We start from the raw sequence: 14306 nt of genomic DNA, 5'->3' as shown, positions 1-14306 counted from the left end.
CCTTCCAACGATGGCCTCTATTTGAAGGACAACTAAATGCACACAGACCACTAAATCTCAATGACGTTGTGTGGGTGACATGGCCCTCTAGGTGTAACCCTGCACTGTAACAAATTGCACTCTGGTAGAAACTGCAATGTTTACTTTGAAAAGTTAAACACACCTCTAGTTTCTGTCTTCTTGACAGCCACTAGAGGCGCTCTCCCTGTAAGAACCAAGTCAGACTCCGTTTTTAATTAAATGCTGCTCCTATAGAGCAATTGATTGGCGCAGCAGTTAGCCACACATGAGCACCAGCCTCCCAGTGGGGAAACATTGGCTGAGATTGACAGGACAAAAAGTGGCACAGTGATGGAATTAAGGTAAGCACTCCACACTAGGAGGAGGCAGTAATCTTAATAGGTAGCAGGGCATTGTAGTGTTTCTAATTGATCTTTGTATTCCTAACAGTGCATGGGTGTGGATTTTGTAATTTTTTTCATTTTTTTATTTACTTGTCCAAAGGATTAAAGCAGTAGCCGAACCTACTTGTCCTGACACAAAATAATTTCATTTATAAAGATTGGGGTCCCTGCCAAGAGTTGTGGACATTGACAGGGCTATTTTCTAAGCTCATTTTTTTAAAATTAAATATGAATGGAAAAATAGAGGCACACATAGCTGATCTGAAAACACTCTGCAAGTCTTCTATTGTCACAACATAGCTATTTTTGCCTCAGTTTTGTCATTTGGATTTATTTTGCAAAAATTACTGCGAGTGTCTCCCCCTCTCCCCATAGTCCCTCCCTTTGTTATAGTGTGTGGTGTACTGGCTATGTGTCATGTATGTGGCATGTGTTGGCTGTAGGTGGTGTGTGTATGGTATATGCTGGCTGTATGGATTGTGTGTTGGCTGTAGGTGGTGTGTGGTATATGCTGGCTGTATGGATTGTGTGTTGGCTGTAGGTGGTGTGTGTGTGGTATGTGCTGGCTGTATGGATTATGTGTTGGCTGTAGGTGGTGTGTGTGTGGTATATGCTGGCTGTATGGATTGTGTGTTGGCTGTAGATGGTGTGTGTGTGTGTGTGTTCTATGCTGGCTGTATGGATTGTGTGTTGGCTGTAGATGGTGTGTGTGTGTGTGTGGTATATGCTGGCTGTATGGAATGTGTGTTGGCTGTAGATGGTGTGTGTGTGGTATATGCTGGCTGTATGGATTGTGTGTTGGCTGTAGGTGGTGTGTGTGTGTGTGTGTGTGTGTGTGTGTGTGTGTGTGTGTGTGGTATATGCTGGCTGTATGGATTGTGTGTTGGCTGTAGGTGGTGTGTGTGTGTGTAGGTGGTATGTGCTGGCTGAATGGAATGTGTATAACAAGTGTTCTAGCTACAGTTGTGCTTCAAAGTTTGTTTACCATGGCAGAAATTGTGACATTTTGGCATTGATTTTGAAAATATGACTGATCATGCAAAAAAAAGTATTTTAATGAAGGATAGTGATTATATGAAGGCATTTATTATCACAAAGTTGTTTAGCTCCTTTTTAAATCACAATTATAACTGAAATCACCCGAATGGCCCTGGTCAAAAGTTTACATACCCTTGAATGTTTGACCTTGTTACAGACACACAAGTTAACACATACAGGTAATGGAAAAGGATATAAAAATATATCCAGTCAGCACTGTTCAATCACTTATTAAGAAGTGGAAAATTTGTGGATCACTTGATACCAAGCCAAGGTCACGTAGACGAAGAAAGATTTCAGCCACAACTGCCTGAAGAATAGGTCTGAATACAAAGATAAACCCACAGGAAACCCCAGGAGAAATACAGGCTGCTCTGGAAAAAGACGGTGTGGTTGTTTCAAGGAGCACATTACGACAATACTTGAACAAAAATGAGCTCCATAGTCGAGTTGCTAGAAAGAAGCCTTTACTGCACCAAAGCCACAAAAAACAATATGCCCCCAACACATTGACACACCTTACAGCTTCTGGCACACTGTAATTTGGCGTGATGAGACCAAAATAGAGCTTTATGGTCACAACTACAAGCGCTATGTTTGGAGAGGGGTCAACAAGGCCTATAGTGAAAATAATACAATTCCCACTGTAAAGCATGGTGGTGGCTCACTGATATTTTGAGGGGGGTGTAAGCTCTAAAGGCATTGGGAATCTTGTGAAAATTGATGGTAAGATGAATGCAGCATGTTATCAGAAAATACTGGCAGACAATTTGCCTTCTTCTACACGAAGGCTGTGCATGGGACGCTCTTGGACTTTCCAGCATGACAATGACCTTAAGCACAAGGCCAACTTGACCCTCCAGTGGTTACAGCAGAAAAGGGTGAAGGTTCTGGAGTGGCCATCACAGTCTCCTGACCTTAATATCATCGAGGCACTCTGGGGAGATCTCAAACGTGCGGTTCATGCAAGATGACCAAAGACTTTGCATGACCTGGAGGCATTTTGCCAAGACGAATGGGCAGCTATACCACCTGCAAGAATTAGGGGCCTCATAGACAACTATTACAAAAGACTGCATGCTTTCATTGGTGCTAAAGGGGGCAACACAGTATTAAGAACTAAGGGTATGCAGACTTTTGAACAGGGGTCATTTAATTTTTTTCTTTGTTGCCATGTTTTGTTTTATGATTGTGCCATTCTGTTATGATCTACAGTTGAATCCGAATCCGATAAGAAATAAAAAAAAATGTGTTTTTCCTGCTCACTCATGTTTTATTTAAAAATGATACATGTATTACCAATTCTCTAAGGGTATGCAACCTTTGGAGCACAACTCTATTTGTAGCGTGTGTTTGTGTTGGCTGTATGTGATGTGAGTTTGGTCTGTGCTGATTGTATGTTTACTAGCTATATGTAGTGTGTGTATGTGGAGGCTGCATGTAATGTGGTGTGTGTTGGCTTTATGTGATGTGCGTTTGGTTTCTGCTGGCTCTATGTGATGTATGTGGCTTGTACTGGTTGTGATGTGTGTAATTTAAGTAAAAAAAAAAATAATTGAAAAATATTCCAGTTAACATGGAACAGGAAAGCAATACCTGCTAATGTACTGGCTGTGAACACAGCAGTGGGAATTGTGGGAGCTTTCATCTCATGCCTTCCCTCTGTTTTCAAGACCTGTAGCCTGTGTACGTGAGCTTAGCTGTCGGTATTCTGCATCCCGCAGCTAAAAAGCATCCCTTCACCTTTCTTACCGCAGTCCCAGCATTCAGTGAGTCAGAGTGCACGCTAGGAATCCCAGCATGCACTCTGGCTAACTTAAGAGCGCTGGACCATGTGAAGGCAATTACTGAGGTCAGCACATGCCAGAGGCAGAGACCTTACTTCTCCAGCCCGCACCAACTCCTTCCAAGACAGCCTTACCTGCGGCAGGGATAAAAGAATAAAAAGACATCCTGCCCAGTGTGTCCCGGATGTCGGGCAATGTAAATTCAACATCTCTGCACTAGCGTGATCCTTTAATTCTTTTGGATAAAACTTTTTTTTTTTTTTTTTTTTTCATTTCAGACATTACCTGCCAAAATAATTTTCAAATACTTTATTGTTTAGGGCTTTGGTAAATTGTCTTCATCAATAGTGATATTCCATCTCTTCCCTCTACCGTTAATTTAATATTAATATATTATCATCTAATCCTACCTATCTTTGATTTTAATCTATAAAACTCTATATCTCAACATAAGATAAAAGAGAAGGTAGGTGGATAAACATTTTAAATGATCACAGTCTGATATTTCAACTGATTTGTCTACAAAAATTCTCATATACTTTAATGGTGTCTTCTGTAGATACATTTGAAAAGCTTTTATTAAAGATAGATTGTGATAATTTGAAAAAACATTGAGGCCAGTGAGATTTATGGATCTGGGGTGCTGGGTTTGGCAGGCCACCAGAGGCCTACAATGATGAGCAGAGCTGCTTTCTAAAAGGACAGACCTGTCCGAAAAGGGAGTGTGTCAGTCTGGCATGTGTCCACGCCAGATGAACTGACAGTGTTCTGGCTGACCCCAAGCAGGGCTGACCATGCTTAGAGTGATCCTGAAGCATTCTGCTACTGACTGAATATACAGAAGAAAAAAAACAGGATGGTGCATTAGTTTCTATTAATTGACTTTATTATTTTTTTTTTTTTTTTTTTTTTTTTACGAAAATATTTTTTATCAGAGCACTTCAGAACGGAGTGTGGTTGACTAGAAAAAACAATGGTTTAATTTTCTAAAATGGCATCAATGGTAAAATTCCAAATGGTGTTTTAAAAATAACTTAAGACTAGCCGACTTCATTTTTTTTCTTCATTTCATTGTAGATGTTTTGACAATTAAGTTTATGTATTGTACTGAAGAATTGTTTAATATTGTAATTTTTCTCTTACATTTAAATAATACTTGGTAAATGCACCGCCTATAAAATAGTGTTCAATTGCTGACAGTCTTTTTCCTTCTGAGGTCAGTAAAGGTGAGTTTCATGTTTTTTGGTAATGATACACCAATTATTAGTAGCATTTTGTTCATTAGCTGTTAGTCAATTTTTTGGTTCTGATCTGTTTGTTTTACATTCAGACTTTCACATGGAAGAAGTCATCAACTGGCCAGGAGTGAATCTTAAATTGGGACAGGTTTCTGGATTAGCACTAGATGCCAATAATAACTTGGTCATATTCCACAGAGGTGATCACATTTGGGACGCAAAGTAAGTTAAGATCTTTTTTTTTAAATTTATTTTTTTAATATATATTTGCGTAGTTGTAACTGTATTGCTTAATTATCATGCATTGACCTCAAACACACAGATTGTAATTTACAATGTAAATACTTATATATTGTATATTATTACAATTCACGTGTTTAAAACATTAAAATAAAAAATAAACTAACCTTTATAAATTAATTCTATTGAGATATTTATAAACATTTTAAAGATTTATTGTTGGTTACTTAGACGGAGACACTTATCATTAAAGTCATATGCTGTTTAGCCTTAATGTGTTCCAAGACACTTAACGTTAACTTACGCGTTTTACTAATCTGACATAATGTTTACTCTGCTTCTCCAAAGGTAATCCAAAAAGTTATCCAAATGTTTTAAATAAAATAAAATAAAAATACTCCAATCTCCTCAACATATCTCTCGTCCTTGGGATGAACCATCTCAACAGCTTAGTCAGTTGTCTCCTAATGTATTGAGACAAAAATGGAACAGGTTCATTTTTAATTGTTGTTAAGGTTTCCAATGCTCAGGGAAAATATATATCTATATAATTTTGTGTGTTAGTTTAAATATAAAGAATATATTCACGTATAATCAGTAAGAATTTGTTTCTTCTAATGTCTGAGGATGTTTTAGTGTGAAGATACCAAAGGTAATAAGAAGAAAACCAGATATAGTATAAATCTTGCAAGTTTGCTATCAACACAGATGCTCACGGTCTAGTGTTTTTTATCTGTAAATCACAAGCACTAGATTTAGACACCTTCCCGAACCTTGCATAATCCATAGCTGCCAATTAATCAAAATATTATGGAACGGTTGCAGCGATATGCACACCGATTTTAAATATTAAAGCTTCACTGTCACCAGGACTCTTCTCCCCCCCCCCCCACCCCCCCCAAAAAAAAACCAAATGTAAGCATATTATTATTATCACCATTTATACAGCGCCAACAGGGGGATTTAGGACAATTACAAGAAAACTTACAGGAACGATAGGTTGAAGAGGATCCTGCTCAAACGAGCTTACAGTCTATAGGAGGTGGGATATAAAACACATTAGCATATCATTAACATAACATTTTCATGACATTTTCATAAAGACTATCAGGGTTATTAACTAAAGTTATAATTTAAGCAAAATGTAAAATTTAAGGCCAGTGAAGCTGAATAGAAGGCATAGCTGAGTTATAAATGTTTTCAGCATTTGACAACTATATCCAGTCCGCCCCTATGATATATGCAGTCACCTTTTGTGAAATTGTTTACTGCTAAGAAAAGTCTGTTATATGATTTTTTGCGCAGATGATGAGAGGTGAAAGCCTTCAAGTACTTTAAAAATTAAGTTTGCCTTTAATTTTCAACCACCAAACATTTCCATAAATATTACCACGAATGTTAGTAACCAACATAGGCACTATTTAGCACAAGTTTTTAATGCCACGTGTCATGGACAGGGTTGTTCAAGATGATATTAAAGGTGTTTAACGAAACCGAGGTGGAGTGTGCAGGGAGTGCGAATGGTAGTTTTAGGTCTACTGAGTATTAATTTGAATTGTTCAGTAACATTAGTAACATTATAACATTATATTCTGGGATGTTTGTGGATGTTTGTGCATTATACCTTACTCCACAAATTCAAAAAATTTCAACTTAAAATTGAAAGATAAGAAACAGCGAATCCTGAATGTAGCCAAACAAATAATTCCTATGTTTTGGAGACAGGCTATCACCCCCCGCTAATGCTCTGGTTTCGGCACATGGAGGAACTCCAGGTAACGGAGGAGTTACACGTTGGGGCCTCTCATAAAATGACCTTAAACTCAGACATCTGGATGCACTGGCTGCCCACTACCTCCAAGCAGGATTTCTAGGCTCAAATGCAAGGCAACAGAGAGGATTAGAGAGAATAGGGTTAGAGCGGGGAGAAACCAGGAGTCCACTCCCCCATCCACACCCCTCACCTTGCCCTTTATTCCCCCCCGTTTATCTTCCCTCCCCTTCAGAGATTTTTTTTGGTATGTTGGTGTATTCAATTCTAAAGACCACAGACACTACTCACGAGACAAGATACATGGAGACGCAGGAAGAGGTTGACCATTTCAGATAGCCGGTTAGGGGACAATCCAGGGTCACCAAAAAGCTGATATTCTAAAGCTCTGGGAGCAGTGGCAAACATGACCGCGACACTCACCGACCAGACCAAACCTAAATTGTAGATAGGGTATTATAGTTTTAAGAAACAGTTTACGCTGATAAAAACATTTATTTCCCTTATAATTTCTTTCTTGTATTTATTTATTTCTAGTATACGTATCAGACAGTTTGTGCATCTATTTCAATGGAGAACTACAAAAGTACTGCAGATTGTTTGTTTTAGCAGGGTTACAGTATTTCTAAGCACAAAAGAAAAAAGTGGAAAAAAAAATGTAATTGCATAACAGCTCCACCATATGGAACGTGGAAATATTGCTATGACAGAAACATATGAGAGAAACACTTTAACCAAGTTTATTTGCTGCAGTTTATTGATCTGTCTTTTGGAGATTCTTTCAAAAAGGCTACAGAGTCCAATGTGTGCTCTGTCTAAACTATTTTCATTGATTATTTAAGTTTTGGTGTCTCATTTAGGAGCACATCTCTGTTCCTGTACCTCTATATTCTCAGTATTATTGTGTGTGTGTGTGTGTGTGTGTGTGTGTGTGTATATATATATATGGAGAGAGCGATATTTTGGATTTTGTTTATTTATTATCATTATGCATACTACTGGGTATTTTGCACTTATCTTTGTTATAGTTTTTAACGAGTATCTTTATAATGATTGTTTTAGTTAACAGAACACACTAAACATTATGAGGCCAGAGGTCACCTTCCGACAATAGTCTGTGAAACCATTTACAAATGGTTTCACATATACCTTGCTATCCTGGCTCCTGCAGGTCTTCTGGTCTGAGTTCATACTTCTACATTATTTCACCAAACCACGACTGGTTTAGAAAATGTTTTTGTTGAGAGTGCCAGCTGTGGCCAATGATTACTGCCTAAACTTGGAGTTCTTATAATAATGCGGAACTCCTACCAGAAGGACAATGGGCGTTTAGCGTAGAACTCCTAAAATGTTAGACAGATTACCATCTGATGGTGCCCAGGGACTCCTGACACTTACTTGCTTACAGTGTTCCTTTAAGAAACCTGCCTGCTCATTCTATGTTCTTTATTTTGATACTTGTAAAGCCGGAACATTTACAATATCAAGATAATTTAAAATGGTTCTGAAACACACCTGTTGTCGACAAAGAGTATAGGTTACAGGGTTATTTCTGGGTAGGCATAAAGACGTGAAGTTGCCATTAAACGAACAGGTTAAAATGTATGAAGCCAGTGGAAAGGCATAAAACATGTAAAAGAAAAAGATAATAAAAGTGGAAAAAATGAAAAATAAAATTAAAATCTAAAGATAAAAATAGAAATAAAAATAGAAATAAAAAATAAAATAAAAAATGGCAACAGAATGGCAATAGAAATGGAGATATAGGTGTATAAGGTCACTAATAAAGTATAAATGTATCAGCTAATCCGGTCATTACCTCCTATAATATAAGGTAGGTAGAGTCCACAGGTTGCTGAAATGATATTCTAGTAATGGTTAGTGAACCACTGCAATGCAAAAACCAATACAAAATGTAGAATCCCACAAAGGATTAAATGATCAGTGATGAATAGTAAAATTCCGTGCAACAGACAGAGTACTATTGGAAAATGTATTAGTACATAAAAACTGTCAAAGAAGGCACATAGAATATAAAATATAAAAAATAACTACAATAGTAATTGTCCCAAAAAAGAGTAGCAAATAAAACAGCATCAATACTAGATATATCAGAATGGAGTCCAGAGATGTAAAAAAACACTTGCTGGCCGGCCAGCCGGACCGAAGTGAATAAGGACTCCCTCGTGCTGAATGTCACTTAATTCTGTCCGCGTGCGTTCCACTGCGGTTCAGGATGCGTTTCAAGGTGCTTGCTTTCAGGAACTGGTGTGTGAAAATGCCGCCTTACGCGTTTCGTGATCCCAGATCACTTCATCAGAGGCTGGCATCTTAGAGTCTGCGATCTGTTTTATACTTGTTCGGTCTGATCTACTTAATGTTGAATTAACCCTTATTGTACTGATACAAATAAGTCCGGTTTAAAAATCATGTTTGGCAGAATTAATGCAACTCATAATCACTTAAAATTTCATAATAGAACGGATACCAATTATGGTGAAAAGGAAAAAACGAAAAAAACATAATCTATAAAAACGTATTCTTAAAATGATTATGAAAGCATGTGTGCATCATATAAAATATAATAATCATATCATGATGATGAATATTTGTTGATACATAGTTCTGTTTTTAATGTACACAATTGAAAAGTATCGGAAAAGTAGCTTATAAACGAAAATAGACATATTAAACATATTCTATGCAATATGATGGAAAAATGGATACTTGTTGTTGGATACTGATTAACTAAAATACAAATTACACAAGAACAAGAAAATAACATATTAATCGTTCCAATCGAAATACCATAACAATCATATATTCTGGTTTGTCATGGGTCTGATTTTTTTGATATTAAAAAACGAAATAACATTTATAGAAGTATTGGTTGGAGAGATAATTATTTTCTTCTACTAAAATAATTAAAAAGGTTAACATTTAAGCAACAGTCTGTTCGTATTAGTGAATTAACCCTTGCTATGCTTATATGTGATAATCCAATTGGGTAGAATTAGTTAAACTCCTCAAAGTGCAATTTATAATCACTTTAAACTCTATTAAAGGTAGTAAAAGGAGAAAAGGAGAAAAACGAGAAAGACATAGTCAATCGAAAAACGTATTCTTAAAAACATATGTGCATCATATAAAATAAACAATCTTATAATAAATACTTATACAAAACTCGATTATCAAGATACACCTATATAGAAGGGTAGAAAATAGAAAACAAAGAAATACACATATTAGACATATTACAAATTGATATTCAATACAGAATTGTGAATAATAAATACTTTGTGGTGGATACTGATAAACTAAGCTAAAAATATCAAAAGAAAAAGGGGCATAAAAAGAAAAGTAACATTTTAATCCAAGTAAAAAAATCATGTATTCTGATATATCACGGATTAGTTACGGATCCGTTTTTGGTGAGAAAATAATAGACATTAAAAAATCGTGTTGTACTAAAACTAGTGTAATTAAAGTTAATCAAATTAATATCAATTCTTTATTGTTTTCTTTAAAAAAAACATACCTGGGGAAATGGAGAATAATAATAATAATGGAATATGATATTATTATAAAAATAGTATAATATACAAACATAGAAAATTTCTTTAAAGATTAAGTCGTAATCATCTCCCTAAACTTTATATAAAGACCCATATGGTATTAGTGCTCTATGCATATCCACCTATAATATTTTATCTATACAGGTGTAGCAATTTGACTAGTGCTGCAATGTATATATGAAATGTTTCTTACTATACATTTACACGATGTTTGGATTTACACTTCAAAATAATTTTGTATTAAAGGGTCAGTCTAAGCACTTTAAAAACTTTGCTTTATTGCAAAGTGCATAGTATTTAGACCACCCTGGGCACACTTTTACTTCTGAGAGGGCATATAGGACTGTCAGTCAAGTAGCCCAGAACACTTCCTGTGTGTTGCTTTGTATGGTCTCAATGGACAGGGAATTATGGGATAAGATCCTTTTCTATAGCTAAGAATTAGATGCTCTTAATTCAAGTGTCTAATCCTTGTGTGGTTGGGTCTGTCTGCAGCTCTAGGCACTTACTAAACAATACTTTAACAGGCAAATACATATTCACTTGTTTTTATTTTCTATTTAATTTTTGCCAATATTTAATTGTATATTCTATATATTATGAATAAGTGTTCGGACAAACTTTTAAGACAACCTTTTAGATATATATATATATATATATATATATATATATATATATATATATATATATATTATACCACTACAATCATTTGCAAGGATTGAGTCTGCTCTTTTTTATGTATTGGCTTAATGTATAGGATGTGTTTTATCAGCTATAAACAAGTTCAGATGTATTATAATTCTCATGCAAAATGCAGGTGATCAACTTCTCTGTAAAATAGATCCACGATTCAAATGTGCTTTAGGTTATACTTGTGCTCCCTCTAGTGTTAATACAAATAACAGCATAGTGTTGTATTAATCTAGTGTAAATGTCAAGTCATGTGGGACAACTTGTGATAGTTAATAATGAATGCAGTGTACATCTTACACATACTACATATATATTGCATTGATCTATCAACTATTGTGTTTTATATGCATTCAACTGTACAGCTATAACTGAATAACTGATACTCATTTAGCAAGATAATGTATTTCGGATATGTGAATGATCCTTACCTTGCTTTACAGCTCGTTTGACAATACATTTGTTTACCAACAAAGAGGAATTGGACCAATCGAGGAGAACACCATACTTGTTGTAAACCCCAACAGCTCAGCTATACTGAAATCAATTGGCAAAAACCTGTAAGTGGGTCTCGTTTTACGTTGATAAAACACAAAATAAAGTTAAACTAAATAGTAATGGCGTGTTGTTACTATTTAGTTTAACTTTATTTTGTGTTTTATCTACATCAGTTAATATTGGTGGACTTTGCTGGTAACATTACTAATTGAGAGTGAGCAACCAAGTGTAGGACTGTTATACCGGAAAAGCAAACCGGACGTATGGAGGGTGCTGAAGAAATACTCCTCCACCACCCTGTTATCTATCCAGGTCAGCAACCTATGGCATGAGAGCCATGAATAGGTGGCAAGGTGCCTTTGCATGGCACGCAAGACTTTCAATCCCAAACTGGCTTTGTAACGAACATTGTAAGAGATCTGCTAGTGTTAACCGAGCACTGGCAGTTATTGCAGCAGGTGGTGAGGGGAAGTCCTCAATTCATGCATTCCAGCACTTAGAGGAAGTGCTCTCAGATCACTTCCTCCCAGAGCTTGTGATGGGGAATCCACACTGGTGGAGAGTAGCCTGCAGAAGCCAACACAGCCCCTGTACTTGGGACCTGTACCTGGCCAGCCCGTTCCCCAATGAACCCCTGGAAAGCCACCCACACATTCTAAAATATACAAATAGCTCTTGAAGAAGTCTCACCGACACGCAAATACCATAAACAGTCAACATACAAATACAAAGCCCCAACAAACACAACACCAATTCTAATTCACATACATGCACACAACTCTACAATCAGCCTCCCACAAACACACACAAAACCACACACTTACAACACACCACACACACAATCCCACAAGCAGCCCACATTCACGCACATAACATGATACACGGACAGATACACATGTAACACTCACAAAACCACAAGCTGCTCACGCACATACACAATATAACATAGCTCACATACGCACAAATACAAACCCTACAAAACAGCTGCAGAACCCATACATAACACAAGCAGCATATGATGACATACGCATGTAAATTTGTTTTAATTTTAATTTTTTAAATAGGACCAGCATGCCAAATGACTTCAAAGTCTTTTTTTAACACAGCGCTGCTTGAAGGTTGCCTATCCCTCATCTAGAAAATAGTGAACAGATTTAGTGCAACCTTCCATAACAGGCCAAGTGCTTACCTTCAGTATTTGCTACTTGTATTCCATTTTGTTGTTGTCATGTTTTTTTTGTTCTTTGCAATGTGGAACACTATCAGGGACACCCATTGTGGTGTGTAATGTAGTTGTGGAGCTCTGCTATAAACTCATGCATGCTAAAATACCATAACAAGAAAATGATGGAGAATTTGGGCGCAATATTGAAATGGGTGGGAGGTATAATTTGGAAATTCAGTGTATTAAGTTGTCAGGTTTAATATTTCACCAGAACTGTTAGAAAAATAATGTTGCAAATATTTATCACATTTGAAATAATTGGTGTACACAGAGGAGCAAAGGCAATGTCATATTCTGTTATAATTAACAGTCCTGCACGCTTCACACAATCACTTGCTAAGTGGCACTTTGATTAAAGAGCTGCGACAATGGAAAAATGTTCTACATAATACAACAAAATAATGATTTTTAATTCTGCATGTCAATAAAGAACAGGATTGCATGCATGTTTCGATTTTGTACATCTATCTGTCCAAACTAATAGAGCAAGCTGATACTGCTTTATTAAGTGTCTTTTATTGATTCTCGGATGTAATGGCAAATATATCTTTATACCGTGTGGAATGTATTGTATAATCTGCGTGAGATCAGGGATGCATTTTTTTAATGTCACCTTCGTATTTAATCTTGATTAATGTTGGTTTTCAGGTTTTACCTGCCACATGGTCTGAGTATGGATAAAGATGGGAATTATTGGGTCACAGACGTCGCTCTACACCAGGTAAACTTTTCAGTTTAGTAACGTTACAGTCGAAACAGTAACTGAATTAATGGCTGTCAATTTTTAAAACAGATTTACTCATCTTTCATAACCTTGACCGGTTTCTGTGGGGTTCCTATCCATTAAAAAGGAGATTTGAGATTCCTAAAGCACTTTAGCTTGTGAGGAGTGTGTCATCCTTTTTTTTTTTTTTCTTCTTCTTTACAAAAAAATTTAGATTTCAATAGCATTTAACAGTTTTATAAATTTAAGTGACCATATAGGTATTAAAACAGGTTTAGTTTACAGATCATGCCTCTGCAATCTCACTGCTCAATTCTCTGTCTTTTAGAAGTTATATAAATTTTGTTGCTGTTTATGCAGCCCTAGCCACAACTCCCTTTGCTATGGCTGATTTTTCATTTTCAACCAAATGTTAACTTTCTTTAGAACGTGTTAGAAGATTTTATTTCCTCCTGAACTCTAATCACACATGTTCTAGAAGGCTGTTAACCGAACAGGAGATGAGAAATACTAAATTAAACAGACTGTGCAATAAAGGAAGTTTAAACATTAGATGTCTCTTTACAGGAAGTGTTTAGGAATGCTGTGCAAGTTACATGTATAAACAATGTATTAACTCCTAAATGGGAGAGAATTGAACAGTGAGACTGCAGGGGCATGATCTATACACCAAAATTTCTTCATTAAGCTAAAGTTGTTTTTAATGCTATAGTGTCCCGTTTAACCTTGTTATACCCCCTGGCTGTCAATGTCCTGTTACTTCCTGGGTGTTTAGCTTAATCTGGGCAGGGCTAGAGGGCTAGCAAAGGCTGCAGGCAAAAGATCTACAGCTTTTGCAAGCTGCTTTTTAGATATACCCCAATAAAAAAATGTATAATTAAAAGCATGCATGCTTTCATTAGAGGTATATCTACTAAACAGTGGGGAGGGGGTTTGTTTTTTTCTTTTGGATTTGGGCAGTGGATTGCCCCTTTAAGAGCACACTTTTATTCTCCAGCAAATATAAAACAAACAAAGGTGGAAATAGTGTAATTGTGGACCTATACATCATGCAGAGCTTAATGCAAACTAAAATAGAGATATACTGCATAAACATCCATATGACCTTAATAGCAC

General features: G+C 36.3%; 1 protein-coding gene across 3 annotated transcripts in view; it reads left to right on the top strand.

The window, feature by feature from the left end:
* PAM (peptidylglycine alpha-amidating monooxygenase) overlaps positions 1 to 14306 on the top strand; it is a 180220-nt gene that overhangs the window by 145981 nt on the left and 19933 nt on the right. For all 3 annotated transcript variants that reach the window (XM_063453661.1, XM_063453660.1, XM_063453664.1), the window contains 3 exons: positions 4560 to 4689; positions 11187 to 11303; positions 13115 to 13187. In XM_063453661.1, the coding sequence (XP_063309731.1) occupies positions 4560 to 4689; positions 11187 to 11303; positions 13115 to 13187 (320 nt within the window). The remainder of the gene's footprint in view (positions 1 to 4559; positions 4690 to 11186; positions 11304 to 13114; positions 13188 to 14306) is intronic.

Source organism: Pelobates fuscus, chromosome 5 (assembly GCF_036172605.1).
Source record: "Pelobates fuscus isolate aPelFus1 chromosome 5, aPelFus1.pri, whole genome shotgun sequence".
In the NCBI taxonomy this organism is placed as follows: Eukaryota; Metazoa; Chordata; class Amphibia; order Anura; family Pelobatidae; genus Pelobates; species Pelobates fuscus.
The sequence above is the reverse complement of the archived record's forward strand: the minus strand, read 5'-3'. Positions and strand labels throughout refer to the sequence as shown.